Below are 22647 nucleotides of genomic sequence, written 5' to 3'. Positions count from 1 at the left end.
TGCTGGAAACTTTATCAAGAGCAGTGCCTGGGAAGAATAGTGGGTGAGGAAGTGCAAGGAAGAAGAGAATGTTCTCCCCTGCAAAGGAGCGGAGATACAGTGTGGCAGCTGGAAAGAAATGTAAGTCTTGAGAGAGTTTCATCTATGCGGGATGCTAGAACAAAATTTCCCAGAAGTGAAGGGGAAAATTGAAATTTATTGAAGGCTTATGTAGTGTTCAGAGTTTTACAAACATTTGTCCTCACAATGTTTTACAGGTCAGGAAATTAAGGTTAAATAACTCGCCCAAGGTCATGCAGCTACAGGTGGCAGAGCTGAAAAGCCACCCAGATTTTTAAGACTCTTCATGCTTCACCACCCAATTGCACAGGCATTCGGCCCCTTATGTTTAAATACCTGGGACATGCCTTGTTCTGGCTATAGTGCCCCTGGCAAATCAGAGAGCTACTCTCATGCTGTGCGGTAGGACTTGATTACTTTCTTTCTCCAATGCTGTAAGCAGGGCATCTCCCCCAACAGCCTGATTACTCATGCAGTACATGACAGAAGCTCTCCCAGGCCAGAGCAGCAGAGGCAAGCAGAAGGAGCCCCCCAGAGGTAGGAGGGAAAGGGATGATTTTGGGGTGTACAGCAGGTTTCTTTTTGTGTCAGCCAGTGTAAGGGAATGCTGGAGGCTGCTGGTCCAGACCAGCTGGTGCCCTGTGGCCCAGCATTCATCTGGATCTGTTCAATGTAGCAAGAAGCCCACATCAGAGCCCAGTTTCCCGACTGCCCCCATTGAGGCTGAGACTGTGGGGGCGGGTACCACGCTCCAGCCTGCGGGCAGACAGGAGGCGCCGCAGGGAGGAGCTGGAGCTCAGATCCCCACAGCTTCGAAGATGGAGGTTCTCTCGCCCTGGTCGTCCGCAAGGGCTCTGGGGCACCTGAAGGGGGACATAGGCGAGAACATCATTGTGGCCCAACCTGAAGTTCCAGGCTTTCCTGGGCATCTTCCTAGGTTTCCCTAACGCCTACCTGCTTATGCCCATGGGCTCCATTTCCACTAGAGTCTGGGGCTTTCCTGGACATCTGCAGGAAACGAGTGACCAAGCCCCGGCCTGGCCAGCTGCTTTTTAGGTCCCCCAGTGAATGGGCAGGTGCAGGGCCCGAGGGCAAGGGGACTTTCTGGTAGGTGGGAACAGGTCGTCGCTTCTCAGCAGAATGAGCACGTAGCAGCTTAGGGGAAGGGCAGCGAGCTAGACGGAAGAGGCAGGCTTCAGAGCAGAGCCCTGGAGAGAGAGGCAGAGGCAGACTGGGTGGGTGGGAGGTGCAGAGGGCCAGGCAGCACTCCCTCTGCTCCCGACCCCTGGGCACTAACCACACGCCTGACCTGTATCTGCAGAGGAAACAGAAGCAGCTTCTTCCTCAAGCACTTTGGTATAAAGATCCCTGAAGTCAGCTGGGAAGGAGAGGGAGCCAGGGACTGAATGGAAGTGCCCAGTGGACACACCCACCCGTCCTACCCACTTCCCGTGAGAATTCAAGCCCAGAGATGATACAGTTCCCCAAGACAGGACTAAGGCAGTATCGTTCACAGCAGCATCCTCCCCAGTACTTGCCACATAATGGTGATGAGTGCTTTTTGTGCTGAGCATTTTACTTGCATTAGCTCATTTCCCAGTAACTTTATAGTACCTATGGTGGAAGTACTATTGTTATACCCATTTTTTAGGTGAGAAACTGAGGCTTGGTAACTGGCCCAAGCTGTGAGCTGTGGAATTGGTTTCACAAAACAAATCATCCTCTTTTAGCCACCGAGTTATTGATGCTGTTTCTAAGAGGTCAGCACTCAAGAACTGTCCACCACAGAAGTGAACTCACCTTTCATCCTCTTCATGGACCTCAACAGTGTCCCAGATCCTGGTGGCCAACACCGGCCTGCTAACTCCCAGTGCCTGCCCTTTCCTGAACCTTGCTGGTAGTGGTGGTGGGGTGAGGGGAGTGCTCACCAGTGTCGCTGGAGGCAGTGATGCCTGGGTCACTGTGGGACCGTGGCAGCAGCAGCAGCAGTGGTGGGGGAGCCTGATGAGGAGGCCGGTGCCCCGGTGGGGTGAGGGAACCTGAGCTATCGCTGAAGCGGCGGGTCGGGGCTCTTGTGGGAGGGGCTGCAGCTGGCCGGCTGCCTCCCTTGGGGACCCTCCGCCTTAGCTCTGGGAAGCAGGGTCCCACCCAAGGCGGCCAGCCCTCCAGCCTGTGACAGCTGCGGGCCGCTGTGGGGGCACCCAGAGCGGGTGGGGCCTCTGGGGCAGAGCAAGAGTAGGAGCGGGCTGCCCTCGGGGGTCGCTGGGGCAGAGGGCTGTCCTCGAAGGGGCCGCGAAGGCCGCAGTCCAGGCTGAGGCAGTAGCCTGCGCGGCTACGCTGAATGGAGCGGAAGAGCACGTAGTCCACGGAGCGTACGGAGCCCTGCAGCTCCAGCAGGCATGAGTCCTCCGACGGGCTGGAGCCCCCGGGGAGGTCGCCAATGGCTGACAGCACCAAAGACCCGCTGTCCATGGACACTGTGGGCAGCAGGGGGCGCTGGGTAGCACCAGCCCAACAAGGCATAGGCAGTTCCTCTTTTCTCAGGCCCAGCCTCTGGAGGGCCACTCTGTCTCCAGTTTTATCTCAAAAGAGACAGTTAAGTCCAGGATTCCAAGAAGCCACCACCCTTGCTGGCCTACAAGCCATCAACTCAGCTTTGTCTCCCCCTTCTCTGCTGGCCCAGGTGGCCAGCCTTTGTCTACCCTCCCCACTTCCTGCTCACCATCTACAATGGAGGCCACTCGCTCGCAGATGCAGGAGCCATCATGAAGCTGAGGGTCAAACAGAGTGGCCTGCAGAAGACACCAGAGTCAAGGGTCCAGCCCTGCACACTGATATGGCCACCCCCATGTGCGGGACAGAACTCTGGAGACCTAGATTCTTATCCAGCTTTGTCCCTCTGTACAAGTCACTTATGTGGGCCTTGGTTTCCAGATCTGTAAAATAGACATAATGCTTCCTCCCCGACCCGCCTCACCATGCTCTAGGGAAGATCAAACATGACCGTGGGTGTGATCATGTTATATGATCATGAGACATATTATCTTTACCCAATGACTGCAGCTCACTCAGCTTTTCATGCTCTAGCCCCAGTTCCCTGGCCCAAACTAAGCCCTGCTCTCACCTGACTGTCTCCTCGTAGCCCCATGACAGCCTCATAAGAAGGGGGGCAATCGGTAGGGTACAAGGGGACTGGGCTGTCCATGGAGCCATTGTAGGTGATGCTGGTGGGAAAAGGGAGATGGTCAAAGCCTGGAGGGGAACCTCCACAAAGATCTCCCCCACCAACCCAAACTGCAGCTGAAACCCCCGTCCCCTTCCTCAGTTTTGCCAGCAGGACTTCACCAGGCCTCACCTCTGTGCGTCTGTTTCTGAGCTGCAGGTGTATTCTGGGGGATAGTAGGGAGGTGGGGGCACAGGCGGTACAAATTCCTCCAAGTCCAGCATGGTGTGTAGGAGAGGGGCTGGGGGCGAGGACGTACAGCCCAGAGGCCCCAGGGGACCTGAGACCGAGTGCTCAGGGGCCAGCTGCTGGGGAGCAAGCAGGTCAGCAAGCCTGGTTTCTGGGAAGACGGTTCCCTGGCTCCCACACTCCCAGCTCAGGTACATTTTTTTGGCCCCGCCCCCTCAAAACAGCTGGGTTCTGGTCCCTCCCTCAGTCCAAACCAGCTCCTTCTCTAACCCTGCCCCCACCCAGGACCGTCTCTGGCCCTGCCCGTCTAAAAATTCCCCCTCTTTATGATCCCATCAGCACCCAAAATCACCACCTGCTCTCTGTCCTCACCAGAACATCAACCCTTCATCCCCACCCCCATCTAGGATCTTCTTGACTCCACCCAACTTTTAGTCCCACTCTCTAAAGACTCCTCTCCTGGGCCCAGACTGGCATTACATACTTCTCTTACTCCCAGTCATTCCCCTCCTCACCCTCTTGGCACATCCCTACAATAGCAGACATTTCTCATAGGTGATCCACAACCTCTGGTGCTCAGAAGCCAGCGCTGTACTTACCAACCATCCCCCTGAGCCCCAGTCCCAGCCCACACACCCCTGCTCCCTCCCATTATACCTGCTTGGCCTTGACCCCAGCTCCCTTCTCACCGAGTGCACAAGGTCCAGGGAGAAGATTTGGATGCAGCAGATAATAGCTGAGAGGCTACAGATTATGCAGGCACAAATGGTGAGCCCACAGACACTGAAGAGCAGGTTCTGGAATCGGAAAGACAGAAAAAGAGGGGTGTAAGAGGGGACTGGGAAGGGGTAAATCCCACATGTTCTGGGCCTTTGAGGACCCTAGGAAGCCAGAACGGGTATGTGTGGGGGTGCATGCTCACCTTAAGCACCCCTCGGGCTTCATCACAGGTGGAGTTAGGGGCAACTTTTAGTCCCTGCCCTAACTCTGGACAGGGCCGGAGGAGGGAGACGGAGGGGCAGCACAGACAGACCTTTCCTTCCTAAGTGGGAGTGGGGAGGGTGAGGCAGACCGAGTCAGGACAGACCCAGATGTCCCTCACATCTCCCCCAACCAGTTCTCTCTGGCTCGCCCTCCTCAAATCTCACCATAGAGCAGTCTTGGAAGTCTTGGGCCAGCTGAGCATTCTTACAGGAGAGAACAGAGCCAGCCATGCTGAGCATGACACACAGTACCGAAAGCAGGGAGAAGAAGGAGATCTGGGAAAAACAGGGTGCAGATTCAGGGCTGGGACCCTCAGGAGTGGAAAACCACCAAGGAGGAAGCCACCCTCCTTCACGCACGTTCGTGCTGGATGACATGAACTGGAGAGCCAGTTCCCTTCTTGAGGGTGTACGGGCATCCCTCAGGTGCTGGGCACCTGCCTCCCAGTGGGCACCAGACCCTGGCACCTACCACTAAAGTAAATGGCCGCTTCCAGGACACAATGCCAACCACCCCGGAGAACGCCAGCTGGGGACAGAGTGGGCACAGGCTCAGCCTGGCAGGGGAGGCACCTGAGTGAGCCCCTCACCAAAGGGTACACCCAGCCCTATAAGGAGGGAGAGAACCAGGAGAGGGAAGAAAGGCCAGGATTTGGACTGGCAGCTGGCGTGGAGAGGTGGGGCCCAAGGAGCCTCCCCCACCCAACAACTGTGCACCCAACTCACCGAGAATCCAGCCCAAGATGGGCAGGACCTCTTGATGCTCTCGGTGGTGGTGACGGAGGAGGATATCATGCTGAAGGTGACCACCAGGATGCCCAGGAGCACCTGGGCCAGCCCCAGCGTGAGCAGGGCCTGCAGCCAGGGTCGGTGGAGGCGGAGGTGGGTGAGGCCCCAGGTACTGGGCCGGCTGGTAAGCGAGCGGCTGGAGTCACTAGGCGAGGGCATCATGCCTGCCTCCTGGTTGCCTGCGCCGCACTCTGCTCCCCCTGCCACTTGGGAGCATGTCAGAGGTGCCCAAGGCCCCGTCCTTCCTCCTCTCCACCCAATTCGCTCTAGAGCCCACCCCCTGGCTGGGTCTCCTGGGCCCTGGCCCAGGGACTCCAGTTGGGGCGGGGGCCAAGGGAAGGATGTCACAGAGGGCCCGCCACTGGACGGGCACCGTGCCCGGGATGGCGATGAGGATGCCGATGAGGACTCCGGGGCACAGGTTCATTGCATCTCCCTAGGGAAGAGGGGCACCGAGAAGGGCCTGTCCGGGAGTGAGGAGAGGATGGAGGTCGGGAACCCAGGAAAGGGTAGGGAGGGTAAAAATGAGAGGATGGCAAAGAAGTCTAGAGAAGAGGTAAGGGATCGGCGTGGGTGACTCTAGAGGGGCGATCGATGTGCCCCCAGAATGTCCAGTGGGATCCGAGGTCAGCTGGTGGGGAGGCCACAGTGCGCTGTCTCCTGAGTCGCCCGCACCCTCCCCACCACCTCAGTTCCCCTAGCTCCCGCTGCAGCGCGTTCGGAGGGGGGAGGATGGGAATGGGATGGTGTGAGGGGCGTGGCTGCGTGATGCACTCTGGGAGTTGTAGTCGTGGCCACAGACCCTGAAGGAGGGGGGAGGCAGGAGCTGGCGACAGGGCAGGCAGGCGGATCTGCCCAGAAGGTAAGGCCTTTTCCAGTCCCAACCTTTAACTGGACCCAGGCCCGAGCCAACCACCCTTTGGGCTCTGACTTGAGCTGCACCCAGCCTCTGAGGACCCTGGTCCCATTGAGTTCCCAGCAGAGGCAGCGGCTCTCACCGGGTCATTAAAGGAGTGGGGAGCAGTACTCCCTGACTCCATGCCCAAGGGTGCACTCCCGCCCCCTCTTCTTCCTTTGCCCGCCACCCAGTCTCACCAGGCTCTGCTGCCCCACCCTGGACAGCTCAAAATTCACCCTAAAGCCAGGCCTGAGCTTCCCTCTGGAATTCACACTCTGCTTCCACTCCAATTCTCGGTCACACTTTCTTTTTCATAAGGCCCAGTTCCCAGTACAAATTCCAGAAACAGGAATGAGTTCCAGTTCCACTTTCTTTTTATTTAAATAACCGAAGCAACAGCCTTGGCACAGCAGAAGAAAGCTTGGTTGGGGTGTGTGACGGGTGGCAGCATTGTGGCCTGACTGAGCAGTAGGAGGGTAGGTGGAGCAGCGGGCTCCCCACCCCTTTAAGTCAGGTTCAGCAGTCACAGCTGTGGGGTTGGGGAGCACTAAAGAGGAGACATCAAATAGTAATGTCTCACCATGTCCCAGAGACCTCAGGGTTGGGGGCTAGGTCAGTCCCCTCAAGTGGCAGGGCAAGGGCATCCCAGTCAGGGGTCATGGGGCCCGGAAGGCATTTTCAGCAGCCCCAGCGGCTGCATTGGCAGCTGCGGTTCGCACCGCAGGGTTAGAGAAAACACCCGCAGCAAATTCTTGCTGGGCTTTCTGAAAGCTGGCACCTGTGCGGCGGTACAAGGAGTGGATCTGCAAGTAGAGGGCAGAGAAATCACCCCAGCGAGTTCCAGCCACTGTCAATCCACTCTAACCCACCACCACCACCACCACCATTTTCCAGCCTGCTGCTCTAGGTTTTCCTTCTGGACTCCCCTCCAACACCAGCCCCCCCCCCCCCACGCGCCCCCACACGCACAAACACTCCTCCTACCTCAGAGGGCCATTAGCTCAGAGCCACCCATCAGCCTGGCCCTCCCCAGTTCCTCCCAAATGTTCTACCCAGGGCCCCAGGGACACAGGATCTCACTCTCCTAGCCCCACCTTCAACACAGCCCCTCACCCGCTTTAGCATCACAATCCCCAGAACTGCTATGCCAGTGAAGAACAGAGCGACCAGCAGCATAAGCACAGCTACAACCGTGTTGGCCTTCAGCACCACCAGAGCAGAGATCCAGCCACTGGAAAGAGACAAGCACGTGGCAGTGAAGATGGACTGTTCACAGCTGGGTCTCCGTCTTGCCAACTTCTCCACAGGTTATGCCTCACACCCGCCCTGTTCTCACCCCTCCCATCGAGGGCCACTCCTCTAGCAGTCTGGCAGCTTTCCATGCACCAGAATCCCAAACTACATCCACTCTCTTCATAGTTTAATCCCAGCTTTTGAACCATTGGCTCCTAGCTTTCCAAGCTCTCTTCCAGATACCTTCACTCTAAATATAGACCCTTTTGTTGAAAATTCCCCTCTCCTCTTCAACAATGATTACATGTACCTCCTCCAGTAAGCCTTCTCAGACTGACCTTCTTCCCCTCAATCTATGCCTGTCTTGAGTTCTGTCTGGGTGCTCTATCCTGGAAATATGTCCTCTCTCAGGAAACTAGCACTTCCCAAGGATAAAAAACACATTTCCTTTTGCTGAACAACTCCCACCCTGGGACCATGAGTTGGTCTAGAGCAGCAGGAGGAAGGGATGAAAGGAGACGGCAGCCTTACGGACCTGAACCCCCAACCTGGGATGCCAATGGCCTGGAGGACAAAGAGCACATCCTGAGCGAAGAAAATGAAGAAGAAAACGAAGAAATTGAATGAACTGTCACTCCTGCAAAAAAGAAAAGTTGGGGCAAGTGGGAGAATTAGGGATGGAGGAGTGGACTATGGGGGTCCATTCAAACCCCCCCATGACCCTGGGCCCCCCAACTTACCGGAAGGCCTTATACATGGGGCGGTACCAGCAGACGAAGGAGCAGGGAGTGAAAAGGAGGACCCAGAGAACAGAGAGCCCGAAGCCCGAGCCATTGCCGGAGTCCACACAGAAGCTGGCAAGGCAGGCGAGGAAATTCAGGAGAAGAGCCAGAGTGCTGCCTAACAGATGGAGGGACAAGATGATGGCTCCTTCTGGACTGCAATGGAAGCTCTTTCCCATATAAGCCCACCCGATAACCCTCACCAAACGTGGTAGTGTAAGGAAAGGAAGATACCTTCTGCCCTTATAGATTCCTCAATTCACCAGGGAGACAGAACAAGCAAATCTCAATCACGTGTAACCCCCTTTGCAAAGGCACTTAAAAGATTCAGAAAATGTTTATGCATGAGGACAAGGGAGGGGGAGAGAGCAAGAACACACATATGCTAGAAGGCTAGAAAATAAGTTCTACACTGTATAAAAGGAGTAACCCAGAAACAGATTAATCCTAAAAAGATTAACCTTAAACTCAAATATTAAAAACAGGTAAAGTGTTTAGTTCTAGGTGTGTGAGCTCCAGGGCAGGAAAGGGTACAAGTTACTACCTGTACTTTCTCCAAAAAGGCCTTTCACTACTCACACATCCAGAGGTAGTACATGGTAGACACTGTCTTCTGAAATTCTTGTGGGATCTCCATGGAGATGTCCTGGAAAAAGCAGGGTTGAACTGGGCAAAAAGAAGGCAGAGGGGGCCAATTGTTCTGTCGAGCTGTAAGGCAAAAAAAGAGCAGGAAGTGAGGCAGAGAACAGTGAAGGAATCACTTCCCCCTCCTTCCACCCTAGATCCTCTCTTCTGTCTCCAACTTTGGGTCAAAGGAGATAAAGGAGAGGAATAGAAATAATACTGAGCCCTGACCGGTGTGGCTCAATTGGTTGGGCATTGTCCCACAAAGTAAAGGTTGCCAGTTCCATTCCGGGTCACAGCACATGCCTGGGGTATGGGCCCCGCCCCCTGATGGCGCTCATAGCAGAGGCAACTGATTGATGTTTCTCTCACATTGACACTTCTTACCCTCTTTCTCCCTCCCTTCCCTTCTCTCAAACATCAATGTGAGAGAAAAACATCGACTGGTTACCTCTCACATGCCTGCACACGGGGACCTGGACTGCAACCCAGGCATATGCTCTGACTGAGAATGGAACCAGTGACCTTTTGGTCCCTGGGACGGAGCCTAACCTACTGAGCTATACCAACCAGGTAATAAAATCTTTGAAAAAAATGTTTTTTTTACTTAAAACTTTTAAAAAAGATTTTATTTATTTATCTTTAGAGGGGAAGGGAAGGACAGTGGGAGAGAAATATCAACGTATGGTTGCTTCTGGTGCATCCCCTGCTGGGAACTGGCCTGCAACCCACGAATGTGCCCTGACTGGGAATTGAACCACGATCGTCTGGTTCGCAGGCCCATGCTCAATCCACTGAGCTACACCAGCCAGGGATATTACTTAAAACTTTTAAGCATTGTGCCAAGTACCATATTTTGTCATATATAATGCTCACCTTTTCGCCCAAAATTTTTAGGGAAAAATAAGGATGCACATTATACACAAGTAGTGCTAGTTCCATATCTATCTAAATATTTTTAAAAAGATTTTCTTTATTTTTAGAGAGAGAGGAAGGGAAAAGGAAAGAGAGAGAGACATCAGTGTGTGGTCGCCCCTTGCACACCCACTACTGGGGACCTAGCCTGCAACCCAGGAATACGCCCTGACTGGTAATTGAGCTGGCGACCCTTTGGTTTGCAGGCTGGCACTCAATTCACTGAGCCGCACCAGCCAGGGCAATATAAATGTTTTTAATTCTTCTATTTATGCTTCTATGTTAAAAAAAAAGTATAACTCCAGAAAGCAATAGCAATGTCCATATACAAAAGAATACCCTGGGATACAATAATAGGTTTTGTTTCTAAATATAAATAAGTAAGAAGTTGAATTAAGAAGTTTGTAAAATGAGATTTTTTTCCTGAAAGTTTGGGCCAAAAACATGGGTGCGCATTACACACGGGAGCATGTTATACACAGCAAAACACAATAATTCCTATATGTGACCTTGTTTAACTTCCACAGCAATCCTGTCAAACAGGTACAAACCTTATCCTTATTTAAAAGTGGGGAAACTGAGGCACTGAATATTAAGTAACTTACCTAAGAGCTCACTATTAGTAAGTGATAGCACCCAAATTCCAACTCAGCAATCTGGCTCCAGTGCCCATGCTCTTAGGTTTTTTTTCTACTCCTTTGAAACAGAGATTTCCTCTCTGCCCTGTCATGGATCCACTTACTAGATGTGCCCCCCAGGGCAGCATGCTGCAGCTCTCGCTCTCTTCGGTCCAGCTCCTCTGCCTTCTTGTTGAGCTCCTCCTGTTTCTTTAGCAGCTCTGCTCTGGCTGCTGCAGCTGAAGCCTGCCCAGTATGAGGAGAGACATGTGGGTCCTGGGCCCCAGGGATGGCCTTACTTCCCAACCATCACCCACACACCGTTTACCTGGGTGCTGTACGAGCCATAGTTCTTGGGTTCTGTGGGGCTGAGCTTTCTGGAGGACTGGGAGGGAGCTGACGGTGGAGGCAACGGGGCAGGGGCAGGGGCAGGAGGCTCATAGGCTGGTGGTGGCTGTTGGGTTTAAAAAGACCTTACAGATCATCTAGCCCATTGTAACACAGGAATCCAGAGTCTGACTGAATACCTTCAGACCTAGAATTCATTACCTAATGCAGAATCCCCCACCCCAGTTGTTAGAAAGCTAGTTCTTATGTCAGACAACTCCTTTACAACCTGCAGCAGCCCTGTTCACCTCTTACATCAAATTCCTTAGCCAGGACTCAAAACATTACTTCCCCAACTTATTAAAACTCAATTTCCTACTCCACTGAGACAGACGTGTCTAGTCCTCTCATCAACTGCCTTCTAATTGCACACCTAAGCAGAATCTGTTTTCTCCTCCACTCCTACCAGCTGCATCCTCTATTTTCTTCCAAGCCTCCCCAGACAGAGAACCTTGGCTATGGCCTGGTTGAGTTCTAGGTCCCACCAGGCCAGGCATTTAGAGCTCCAACTGGATGGGTCGTTGGCCTGGTGTCTCCAGAAGAATTAGGCATCCCATGGCCAACTGGCCTCTCTCTCAGGAAGCTAAGAACATGGTGTTTCTTTCTTCCTTCCTTTGCATGTAGAAAAGTACGCTGTACCCAGACAGAGTGGGCTTATTGGTATACTCTCTCCTTCCCTGCTCTCTTGCGCTTTTCAGAATCTCACCTCTTGGGCCTCAAAAGGGTTGTAGACGTCAAGTGTGGCATACTGCTGGCTGGGTCTGTGCTGGATCACAGCTGGGTCCTGCGGGCAGAGACCTGGGGCTCAGCAGGCACCAGACACCTCACAGGAACTCACAGGGGCCTCTTCTAAATTGCCTGTGGCTCCAAGGACTGCACCTTGGGAGTCACGCTCTAACACTCTCGTCCCAACATTTGCTCCAAATCCTTCACCCCACACTGCCAGTACCAGTTCCTTGCAGGCACAGAGCCCGCCCCCGCAAGGGTGCTCACTGGTCTGGAGTCACCATCGCCCCCACGTGGTGGCCCTTCCATGGATTAAATGTCACAAATAAGAATATGAGTTAACCCCATCCTCCAGAACCGAGAAGTCCACCCAGTTGCCCAAAGGAGAGCAGCGCAAGTCACCTGAAAAGGGTTGTCAAGTTCACCGCCCTCGGCGAACGGGTTTCCATCATTTCTGCTTTGAGCCATAGTTGCAACTGCGGCCTAGGCCGCCCCCTGCCCTACGTGCCCCTACCGCAGCACTAGCAGCGGCAGCGACTCTAGGTGAACCCTCCACTCCTCTCGGACAGCCCCGCTTCTCTGCACTCAGATTGGCTACACCAACCGGAAGAGCCACAAGAGTTCCTGCAGCAGTACCGGGTTGCGCCTGCGTTCAGGGTAAAGGCAAACTGGGAAGTACCCCACGTGACATCTCCAACCCAGTCCGCCTTGCAAACACCGCCCACTTTCCCATGTGACCCCCTCCACTAATGAACTACACCTCCCAGAAGGCTTGGCGTCAGCACCGTGGCCCATCCTAGTCTCCCCAGATGCATGATGGGAATCTCCCCACCGGTTGTAGCAACTGCCTCAAACTACACCATTTACGCGAAAATAATAAAAGATAAAAAATAAAAAAAATTAAAACCTGGATACCTGGTTCTACCCTGGAGTGCAGCCCAGGTCCAGGTGGCTCTAATAGTCGGACCTGTTTCCCGACCTTCATCATTCCTGATCAAAGTGCCACCTTATAACCCTTCCATTCTACCCTGCAAGAAACCTTATCCCACTCACCACTGCCCTCCCCTAGATAAACAAACTAGATAAACTGACTAATTTTAGAGGGTAAGATGCGACTCACTTCATACCCAAACTCAGAAAGGTTGCCAATCTCCTCATCCCTCCACCCCAGCATTCCCACACCTCAAACTCTGGGGATGGAGGTCAGATGAAGCACGTCATTTTATTTCACAAAGACTATACAAAATTCCTTATAAAACATGGGATGGATGCCACCTGGTTACCTCATCCTGCCCCTATCCAACTCAACTGACAAGGGGCAACTGAGGATGGGAAGAGTGTAGAATGGAAAAGCATTATGTACAAGGCAGGGTACAAGCTCTTTCATATTTACACTATTTCACATATTCACAGGAATCTAGGGAGCCAAGAGGAGCGGGCTCCGGCTCTGATCTCTTGTATAAAAAAGCACCAGTGTCCTGCATTGGACACCCACTGCTGCTAGAGATGCAGGGGGGTCCAGGGTCTCATCGTCACCGACTGATATCCCGACTGGAGTCCCACAACTTGGAATTGGGTGGCTCAGCCCGAAGGCGGGTGAAGAAAGGATGCTGAAGGGCTTCACCCAAGGTCAGACGCTTAGCAGGTTCATATTCTAGCATGCTTTCAATCAGATCGAAGAGCTGGTGGTGTTCTTCTGCCTCTGAGGTCAGATACCGCTGGTGGTGGAGGGCAGGAAAAAGGTGAGGCACAATGCCTTACAAACCGCCTTCTTCAAGGCCCTAGCTTTTAATTTAGGAGGACGAAGATTCTGCTTGCAACAGTTACAAATGCTACACGGTGTCCATTTCTGATATTCCACCTTACCCTACCTTCCCACTAGCACAATTACTGCTTCATTCTCTGCAAGTTCCTTCTACTTGTATATCTTTGTCAACTTCATGAATCTTTTTTTAGCTCCACATGACATTAAGCTCTTCAAAGGTAGTTTATTTTGTTGTCTGACCTAATGAATCCAGAACACTGCTTTGATCTTTGATCGGCTCAAGAAGGACATGGCTGCTTAATCTCCTTCCCTCCACAAAACCACTCCCTCTTATCTTTTTTCTATTAACCAAAAATGTCTTCTTTCAGCATTGCTTCCCTTCTTTCCTAACCCTGTGCTTGTGGAATACATTCCAGAAGCAAGACACCTTAAGAAGTGACCTCTGGGTGGTGGGCACTATCGATCCCCAGCCTGGCTCACCCGCAGTGGTTTGCAGTTTTCTCGAACGTAGCGCCCAGCTGATGTATTCTCATCCCAATCCAGGCGACCCCGATAAAAATATTTCTGCTTCCTAGAGGGGAAGGGGAGGTTGAGGAATCAGGAGGTTCCTCTTATTGTGGGATAATTCCCTTATTCCCCCATCTGAGTAGCTGGGGGAGGGGAGGTGTCAAAGAAAAAAGAAAATGATGTGATATTGACCATTTGTAGAGAGAGAAGGAAAAGGGTTAAGTCCCTCCCACTCGAAGTTCACCTGGTTTTTCGGATCATCCGGGAAGGGATAGGACCCAATATCCTTTCCATCATGGCTAGATGCTCTCTGTTGTCATGCGTCTGGGAAAGAAAGCCAGAACTAAGCACAGGACTAGGAAGGGGATGCCAAGGACTCGCCGCCAGGAAGATAAACAATCAGAGGAATAAGCAGGCAAGTCCTCAGCAGACAAAGAAATCTGGGATGAGAATGTCAGGTGGTCATGTAACCACTTACTTGGAAGAGAGTGAAGCCAACATAGTACTCAAAGATGATGCAGCCTATGCTCCACACATCACAAGGCTGTGCCCAGCCCAACTCTGTGCAGGACGGGAGGGAAAAAGTGTTATGAGGTTTAGGGGGTACAACCCTCACCACCATACCCGCTTACATATTTGGACAGGCTTGTCCTTCCCCCTTACCCAGGATGACCTCTGGTGCTCGGTAATGGCGAGTGGAGACAATGGTACTATGGTGTTCATGGTCAAAGGTGGCACTGCCAAAGTCTACCACCCGCACAGCTGTGCTCTTCACGCTGCGCTCATCTCGCTTCTAGGAGCAAAGCAGGAAGACAATGACCCTCTGCACCACAGATGGAGGTTCCGACGCTATTCTCTGAAGTGCTTCTGAGTCAGTCTATCTAATCTATCTATCTGTCTGTCTGTCTATCTGCTCCTGAGTCTTAAAAAAGCAACTCTAACTGGCCTACCTGCCCCTACATACTCCAGTCTCTCACCTCCCGCATAGCCAGCAGAGCACTTTAGGAGTTCGAAAGGAAGACGATTAAGAAATAATTATGGACTACCATGTAAGTTTCTGTGCATCTGAAAACTACACCCAAGTGACCGAGTGAGAATATATACGTAACAAGTTGCAAAGGGAAGGAGAGCTTCCCTTGGTGAGATCGCCATGAACTTTTTTGCTAGTCAGAAAGCTGAGCTTTCCTTATAAAAAGAGAAATCCAAAGCAAGAAGCTTAAAAGCATTTCCACTAGATTAGAAAGTTATCTGAGGTCCTTTTTCCACGTTCCCTTCTAGTTTAAGTCTTCTTAAATCTCTCTCTTTCAATCTATTCTGGCACTCTGGTTTTAGTCAGTCAGAACCAGACCAGGAGAAACGTGGGAGAGAGAAGTAAAAAGAGGCCAGAAAGGACTGAGACAGGCAAAGCAGCATACCTGCCGCCCCCACTGGCCAAGGGAAGAACCCATCCATCTTACCTTCTCTAGGTTATAGGTGAGCTCGTAGTCTGAATTCACAAACAGAATGTTTTCAGGCTTGAGGTCCGTATGTGTAAGCTTGTTATCATGGAGGACTGCAGGGGAAAAGGCCAGGTCAAGGTTGGTACAGGTAGCCAGAGCTAACTGGCACCAGCTGACCCCAGACTTGGTCACCTAGCTCTAGGCTGGTGAGGAGGCAGGTTCAGAATCACTACGCTGCTCTTTGCTTGACATCCAAATGAAATGCCTGGTCTAAGACATTCTATCCTTAATCATTTAAGATATATATGTAATTCTCAATTGAAGCATAGATAGTTTGCTATGGCTTGGACTTTTATACTGCCTGACATACATGTGTATTTGACATTGTGTGAATTCGACTGCAAAACTGTATTGTCATGGACACTCAAGAGTAACTATTTACTAGTCTGGATTCCCTACCTGGCCCCTTGGCTGCGCTACTCCCTGCTTCCACCCGCTTTGCTGGGAATGAAGGGCATCTCAGCTTAGACACGTCAACCTCTAGCCTGAGTCGTCCTTTTGTCTCTTTGTGCTTGCTGCCTGACTTACATTTCCCAAGGAAGGGAATGAGGGAAAAAATGGTGTCAAAGTGCTTTGATTTCAAAGGCTTTGTCTTCCAGCTCCTCCTTGGTTTGATGTGAAGTGCAAGCAATCAGTGATGGTGAGGACTTCAGCCAAGGAGTTATGTCAGAAGAGATGTCAACATGACAGTGAATAACGGAAGTGCAGATACTCAAGTTGACCGCTTAGGGGCTTCACCAGTGCCCAACCGAGACAGAGAGGTCCAATGGAGAAAGGGACTGCCCCAGAGTCCACCTCGGCGCCCCCACTCACACTTGACGGCCTGGCACAGCTGGAAGGCCATGTGGCGCACTTGGTGGATGGGGTAGGGCAGGTAGTTGTTGTCTTTGAGGAAATCGAAGGTGCTAAGGCCCAGAAGCTCAAAGGAGATACACATGTGGCCATGGTAGTCAAACCAGTCAAACATCTGGACACAGAGGCTGGGAAGAGAGACGGGAAAGGGAAATGATTATCTGATGAACTCCCGTCTGCCTCCCGCCTCCCACCCCTCGGACAAGAGGGGACTATATAGCTGTTGATTCCGCACACCTGTGTAAAAACATACTTGCTAATATCACTGATAAAATTCAGTTCGGCTAGGAAATGGCCTTTCTGGCAGACCTGAGGAGAGGTACTATCTGGAAAGATTCAAAGCATTTTCCTGCAAATTTTTAAATGCTTAAACTTTCTATTTGCTGAAGAGTTGTTGAGTCCCAGGCTCTAGTGTTGACCCTGAACCATCAAACTATCACTATTAAATCCTACTCCACCTCCCATTCCTGAAATTCACTCACATCGACTAGCACTGCGCCCACGTTTATATTGTCATCTTATGTCTTTGCTTAACAGTTATATATTTGGCTTATGGAAAAATACTACATATAAATGTCTGTGGCCTTGTCAGCATAGTTCTAGGTATTAAAAGCTCAATTTTTTGACAAAAGTGGTAATTCTCAGTCTCAGGGTTATTCCACAGCAGATCCCCCAGAGGCCACCCTGAGCTAGAGCCAAGCTACAGAGCAATCTAACTGCTTTAAAAACAAGAAAAATGAATTAAAGGACACCACAGACCCTCCTTTCCTACTTTTAAAGTTCTACTACTCTAAGATAATGAATAAAAAAATGAATAAATGAGAAGACTCTCCTGCCTGCCTAAGCCGGGTTGAGAAGATTTTCCTGGGTAGGGGTGCAGGCTCTCAAGACTCCTCACATACTCCTGTGCTTGCTTACTTCTCTTTTTAATCCTCAACAGAAAACATTTAAAAAAATTGTTTTTAGAAAGAAAGGGAGAGAGGAAGGGAGAGAGAGAAACGACCACGTTAGAAATACCCACTGCTTGTCCCCTGTATGCTCCCAGACTGGGGATCATGTGCACCCAGTCCTGGGATCAAACCCGAAACCTACGTCAGTGCCCTGACCAGGAATCAATTTGGTTACAGGACAACGTTCCAACCAGCTGAGCCACACTAGTCGGGTGCTTGCTTACTTCTTGTTGTCAGGGTCCTTCTCATTGATTTTCTCTAGGACATTGATTTCAAGTCGAGCCGCTTCCTTATACTTTTCCACATTCTTAATAATCTTCAAGGCAACTCGAGCCCCACCCCTGTAGGTGGGCAGAAGAGGCTTTTGCTGGGTTCTCGAGAACTCTCAAATTGAATGGGGCTGTCTAGGCATCAAGAAATTCTACATTTGGTTAATCAGCAAATAAACCCCAGATAACCCTCACTACCTCTTTATGCCTAGCAAGTACAGGGGTATGGTGGCTGACAATTACCTGCGATGGTCCACACATTGTACAACTCTGCCGAAGGTCCCCTCTCCCAAGGTGCTTACAATTTCATCTGAAATGAAAAAGACCAGGGTCGGGGAGAGGGAGGGAGAGAAGATGGGGAATGAGCTGCGTTGGAAGTAAAAGGGGTACAGCAACCTGGGGTGAAATGAAGGAAGGGGGAACAGATACAGATGGTCACAGGGGAAGAAAACCCCTGCGTGATTCCCACCACCTTTAACCCAGGGGCCATGAGAGCTGGGAGAGGACAGCAGAGGTCAATTCTCAACAGCAACTCAAACCACCCAGATAAACAACACCACTGAGAAAAGGCAAAAGAGGCTGTGACTTAGGTTGGCTTGGGACGTTAGGATGGCTATAGGACCATTACAGGCTATAGGATTGTTACGATTTGGCTTGTACATCGCTCTTGTAGCCAGTCCCCGACGTGGTAGATGAGGTGGCCCTCAGCGTCGTCCTCTACACTCTTGGCTCTCCGGCTGCTGTGCTGCTGTCGGGGGGCGGGGGGGTCGGAGCAAGCCAGGTGTCGGAGCGGGGGCCGGAGGGAGACGGGGTGGGTGGTGGAGGGGCCACCGGTCACAGGCGCCCAGCCAGGGGGGACAGACGATGATGGGGGACAGTGGAAGGGAACACGTCAGATGCAGTAAGGAGGATCGGGGTGAGAAGAGAGAGCGGCGCATAATCCCAAGTCCCAAACCCAAAACAGGGACAAGGAGAGGCATGGGCAGAGAAGTGGTGTCGTTGCCAGTGTCACCCACAACCCCATGCTCTACACAATGCCCTTCTAGGCAGGCACACATCTCCCTTTTCCCCCACCCAAGCCCACCTGCTGAGGGGGCCATGGAGCCCAGGGCTTGGGGGAGAAAGGCAGTTCACAAACAGAGTGCCCATTAGAGAGTGCAGGCCTCTGGGGTGAAGGAGCTGCTCTCAACACAGTAAGGGCAGCATGCCAGGGAGGGCACTGGGTTCACGCTCTGTGCCCATCCATCTCCACAGCAGATTGTGGGGCCCTCCACAAGTCGAAGAGCTTCCAAGAGAGGAGACAGACTCAGTGTCCACCTCAGTGTTCATGCCCCAATGCTCAGCTGAGAACAAGAATACTTCTCACTTACCAGGCTCCCAGAAGGCTGAAGAGGAGAGGGAAGAGGAAGGGCCTGGGTTGGCACTCACCGAAGATGAGCGGCTAAAAGTCCGGCTGCGCCGCCTCCGCCGTCTGTGCTTCCTTCGGCTGCTGCGCTGGCTGCGGTAACTGGTGTTCTCCCGATGATATTCGTAGGAATGCCGGTAGTCCGTGTCATAGTAGGCATCTCCCCGATCCCGGCTATAGTCATTGCGTCTATAGCTGCCACAGTATCGCCGGTCATATGCTCTCCGGTCAGATGAACGGTCATCATAGCTGCTGTTGGACAATGAACACCCATTAGGTGCATTTATTCAGGCCACATTCCTTGCCACATCATGTGACAAGGTCCTCCTTCAGTGAGGATAAGAGTACTGCTGGAAAAATGACTCTCAGATACCCATCAAGTCTCTGAGAGGACCAAGGACCAGAGAAGTGAAGTAACTAAGCACAGAGGACTCACCACCTGCATGTCACCAAGACCTCTGGGAAGACATCCTCCAGGGGACATCTCCTCCTTGACAGTAATTTAATGGAACAAAGAGCCATTTCTTTTTCTAGCCTTTCCTAACATCCAGCTTTGTTCTAAACTATCCCTGACCCACCCTTCCCACAGAATACACCAGGTTATTAAAACCCAGCAGACCCAACTCTGTCTTGTCTATTAGCTCATTAGCTACCTCCAGCCTCTAGTCTTCTTAAAAGTTTTTTAATTGACTGATTTTAGAGAAAGAAAAATAATTGTTGTTGCATTTTATTTATGTATTCAGTGGTTAATCTGTGTATGTGCCCTGACTGAGGATTGAACCCATGACCTTGGTGTGTCGGGACGACACTAACCAACTGGGCTACCTGGCCAGGGCCAGCCCCTAGTCCTCTGCATTTGCTTTCCCTTCACCTGGGATATTTCACCCTTATATTTCAGACAAGCTGAGATGTCAGATTCCCTGGGAAATTTTCCTCAAACCACACATCATATTCCAGTCCAACCAAACCTACTGGATAGGCCCTTAGCTCCTTACTGCCTACTTCCTCTATGATGACACTCTTCACACCAGAGCGCAAAAGCACAGTTTTGTCACCCATCTTAAACAGCATCTTCACCCAGGTGCTTAGCATGTAACCAACAAATCTTTGTTGAACAAATGAGTAAGTAACCTTGGGTACGAGGCCTCACCTCCGCGAACGAACATGGTAGCTGTCTTCCCGTCGATGCCGTCGTGTCCGGTCACTGCTACTTGACCAGGAGCGGCTTCTTCGTCTCTTATGCTTTCGGCTTCGATAGTGTTCAAGATAACTCCCCCGGCTGCCTCGTTCTGAGGAGTGGTACCTTCGGGGATGAGGCATCTAGAAGGGAAGAAAAAGCAGAAATGGTGGGAAAAGCTCTGAGTTTTTAGACATCTCCTTCAAGGACTGGTTGCTCCAGAGGTGCTAGGCTGCTTTCTTTTATTTCTTTTCACCACCTCTGTGCTTACAATTCCTCCTTAACGGAGTATATATAGTATTCACCTAGTAATTCAGGCTGAAAACTAGAAAGTCTCCCCATAACTCCCTTAATCCCTTAATTACACCCCACTCAGCATCAGCACTTTGTTCTACTCTGATTTCCTCAAACATGTCTTCATAAAGACCTTCAGGTCTGGACCACAGCTCATTACAGGTGAGAAGGTGTAACTGATGGAGAATGCCGCAATTCTTCCTTCACTGAGATCTAAGATCTGTGTCATGCTGAGTTCCTCACAACTCAAAGAATAAATAAAGCATTAGTACACACTGTTATGAGAAATGTTTTACAGTTATTGAGAGTGTCTTATTTCCCCAAGTAAACCAACTGTGTCCTGAGGGCATGAATCCCATCGACCAGGTTTCTACATAAGCAGTATATACCAAATATAAACAAATTCTAGGGGTCTGGGTCTGACCCCTTCAACTGTCTTAATCATCTCTCACATCTCTGGTTAAACACCCCTTGAGAGATTTTAACAGAGGGAGGGTCCCAAGTTCTCAGCTTTCCATCTGGCCCCTCCCCTTTTGTGCTTAGGAAGTACAGAACAACTAGTTTTTAATTAATATCAGCACTACTTGGATAAGAGCCAGCCTCCTTCCAGTAATTGGAATGGCATGGTGCACAAATCTTTCTTCCTTAAGGAAAAGATCAGAGAGAAATCACTGTCAAAATCCAGGAAGACAAGAATAGGAGAATGAAATGAAATAGGCCTAAGGACAGAAGACACAGTAGGGCGCAAGATTAGGTCTGGAAAAGACAATGTCTCAAAAATTTGGCTCCCACTCTGAGCTACTTCTGTCCAATGTCCTCAAATTGAGAAGGGGGATATTTGATTCAGTCCTGGCTTAACAGGGCTTATAGGAAGCCAAAGAGATGCAAGCACAGATTCTCCCAGGTAATTCAACATTGCTTAGCCATTTAAATGTCGTCATCTCACTCACCACACAGACACTGCCACCAAAGTTCCTCAGAGAACTTCCCCTATAAAGTATCTCCAGCCTACAACCTTTCTCAACTTCTAAATCTTTATTATTTTTTAAGATTTTGTTTATTTTTAGAGAGAAGAAGAGAGGAAGACAGGGAGAGAAACATCAATGTCTGGTTGCCTCTTACAACCCCCTCCCCCACTGAAGACCTGACCCGCATCGCGGGCATGTTGCCCCCTGACTGGGACTCTAACCCGCCACCCTTTGGTTAGCAGGCTGGCACTCAACCCACTGAGCCATACCAGCCAGGGCTAAATCTTTATTTTACTTTCTTAGTCGGAATATCCAGAACTAATTTCTGGAGTCAAACTCTTTCCGTATCCTTTAAATGACACCGTGGTGTCTTCCCTCTTTTCAGCCTTGGTCCGACTTTGACATTCTGCTCTTTCTCATCTTTGGAACCACTGCTATCCCTACTCCATCACCCTACTTTGGTCCCTCCCAAGTTTCCCATTGGTCTTTCCAGATCACCTAAGGCAAGTTGATCTTCCACCCTCTCTACTCACTTCTGCTGCTTCGCGGGTCTCAACCCTCTTCCTCTCCTAATCTAGCCCCGGTCCCTTGCCCCCAATATAAGCCTACCCCCCCGCCCAGCGGTCGCCATCTTTCCGCGCGGACGCGCGGCCCGCCGACCCGCGCGCTCACCGTTCTGGCGGCGAGGCCCGTGCGCTTGTCCCACAGGAAGTCCGTGATGGCGGCGGCACTGCGGCCGGGAGTCCCGGCACCCCCGCGGCGACGAAGTGCGGCTTCACCCACCCCCAACCCAAGACCCTGGGACCTCCCGCCTCGTTCCCGGGCTCCGCTCCAGTCCCGCCCGCCCCGGCTCCGTCCCCGCCCCGAGGATCCGCTGGGCGCCGCTCGCACCGCCCCCGCCCGGGGCCCGATCCCAGCTGGTTCTTCGGCTCTTGCCTCTCCGCTCCGCCGCCGCCACCGTGAGCGAGCACGTACGCACGCACGTCCTGCGTGGCTTCCCAGTTACCCCGGGGCCCCGCCCCCAGGGCCGCGCACGCCGCTGCGTCCTCACCTAGCTCCCGGGCAGGCATCCGCAGCTAGAACCGTGGAGGCGCTGAGGTTGAAAGTTCGTTCGCACTGTGGGAGAATCGTTGTGGCTTACCAGGCCCTCCTCGTGTTCATCCCTATCTCTCTTAAATCTTTTGTCCCTTTTATGAAACTTCGCTGGCTTAATTAGGTTTGGAGATTTAAAAGCACGGTTGTTCCCTGGTCAGGTGGCTCACTTGGTTAGAATGTCTTTTCTTTTTACCAAAAGGTTGCAGATTCTGTTCCCGATTGGGGTACATACCCAGTAGGCCGCGGGCGGGAGGGAGGCAACCCATTAATGTTTCTCACATCGATGTTTCTCCCTTCCTCTTTAAAATCAATGACATATCCTCTGGTGAGGATTGACTAACTAACTAACTAACTAACTAACTAACTAACTAACTAACTAACTAACTGTTACTTAGGGAGTGTTGACGCTCCGCAAACGTTTGAGGCTTGGTGGTGAGGTC

General features: G+C 51.6%; 3 protein-coding genes across 11 annotated transcripts; all 3 read right to left on the bottom strand.

The window, feature by feature from the left end:
* Positions 1 to 188: 188 nt before the first annotated feature.
* ENTREP3 (endosomal transmembrane epsin interactor 3) lies at positions 189 to 5944 on the bottom strand. 5 transcript variants are annotated; one of them, XM_037132521.2, is made up of 12 exons: positions 5182 to 5944; positions 4928 to 4984; positions 4621 to 4731; positions 4395 to 4514; positions 4162 to 4269; positions 3416 to 3591; positions 3185 to 3284; positions 2783 to 2852; positions 1989 to 2537; positions 1370 to 1438; positions 1015 to 1268; positions 189 to 923 (listed from the first exon to the last, which is right to left on the bottom strand). In XM_037132521.2, exons 1-12 carry the CDS (start codon positions 5404 to 5406, stop codon positions 750 to 752), a joined length of 2013 nt encoding a protein of 670 aa, XP_036988416.2. In that variant the 5' UTR covers positions 5407 to 5944; the 3' UTR covers positions 189 to 749. The 5 variants fall into 5 exon arrangements, with proteins under 5 accessions (XP_036988416.2, XP_036988417.2, XP_036988418.2 ...); XM_037132522.2 differs by having other exon boundaries at positions 3416 to 3588; XM_037132523.2 differs by lacking the exon at positions 4928 to 4984.
* Positions 5945 to 6498: 554 nt separating this feature from the next.
* On the bottom strand, positions 6499 to 12066 carry SCAMP3 (secretory carrier membrane protein 3). 2 transcript variants are annotated; one of them, XM_037132627.2, is made up of 9 exons: positions 11829 to 12063; positions 11407 to 11484; positions 10642 to 10767; positions 10439 to 10559; positions 8737 to 8865; positions 8116 to 8275; positions 7911 to 8012; positions 7256 to 7373; positions 6499 to 6945 (listed from the first exon to the last, which is right to left on the bottom strand). In XM_037132627.2, exons 1-9 carry the CDS (start codon positions 11892 to 11894, stop codon positions 6799 to 6801), a joined length of 1047 nt encoding a protein of 348 aa, XP_036988522.2. In that variant the 5' UTR covers positions 11895 to 12063; the 3' UTR covers positions 6499 to 6798. The 2 variants fall into 2 exon arrangements, with proteins under 2 accessions (XP_036988522.2, XP_053522261.1); XM_053666286.1 differs by lacking the exon at positions 11407 to 11484 and having other exon boundaries at positions 11829 to 12066.
* A 563-nt stretch (positions 12067 to 12629) lies between these two features.
* CLK2 (CDC like kinase 2) lies at positions 12630 to 22039 on the bottom strand. 4 transcript variants are annotated; one of them, XM_037132625.2, is made up of 13 exons: positions 21785 to 22039; positions 19824 to 19993; positions 18697 to 18922; positions 17929 to 18013; positions 17512 to 17578; positions 17224 to 17340; positions 16011 to 16177; positions 15156 to 15250; positions 14362 to 14491; positions 14177 to 14259; positions 13943 to 14022; positions 13672 to 13762; positions 12630 to 13144 (listed from the first exon to the last, which is right to left on the bottom strand). In XM_037132625.2, exons 2-13 carry the CDS (start codon positions 19991 to 19993, stop codon positions 12959 to 12961), a joined length of 1497 nt encoding a protein of 498 aa, XP_036988520.1. In that variant the 5' UTR covers positions 21785 to 22039; the 3' UTR covers positions 12630 to 12958. The 4 variants fall into 4 exon arrangements, with proteins under 4 accessions (XP_036988520.1, XP_036988519.1, XP_036988517.1 ...); XM_037132624.2 differs by having other exon boundaries at positions 17929 to 18016; positions 21785 to 22038; XM_037132622.2 differs by having other exon boundaries at positions 17929 to 18016; positions 18697 to 18925; positions 21785 to 22037.
* Between the last annotated feature and the right edge of the window lie 608 nt (positions 22040 to 22647).

Source organism: Artibeus jamaicensis, unplaced genomic scaffold (genome assembly GCF_021234435.1).
Source record: "Artibeus jamaicensis isolate MK-2021 breed Jamaican fruit bat unplaced genomic scaffold, CSHL_Jam_final contig_447, whole genome shotgun sequence".
NCBI classification, from domain to species: Eukaryota; Metazoa; Chordata; class Mammalia; order Chiroptera; family Phyllostomidae; genus Artibeus; species Artibeus jamaicensis.
Note: the sequence above shows the minus strand (reverse complement) of the source record. Positions and strands in the feature narration are given on the sequence as shown.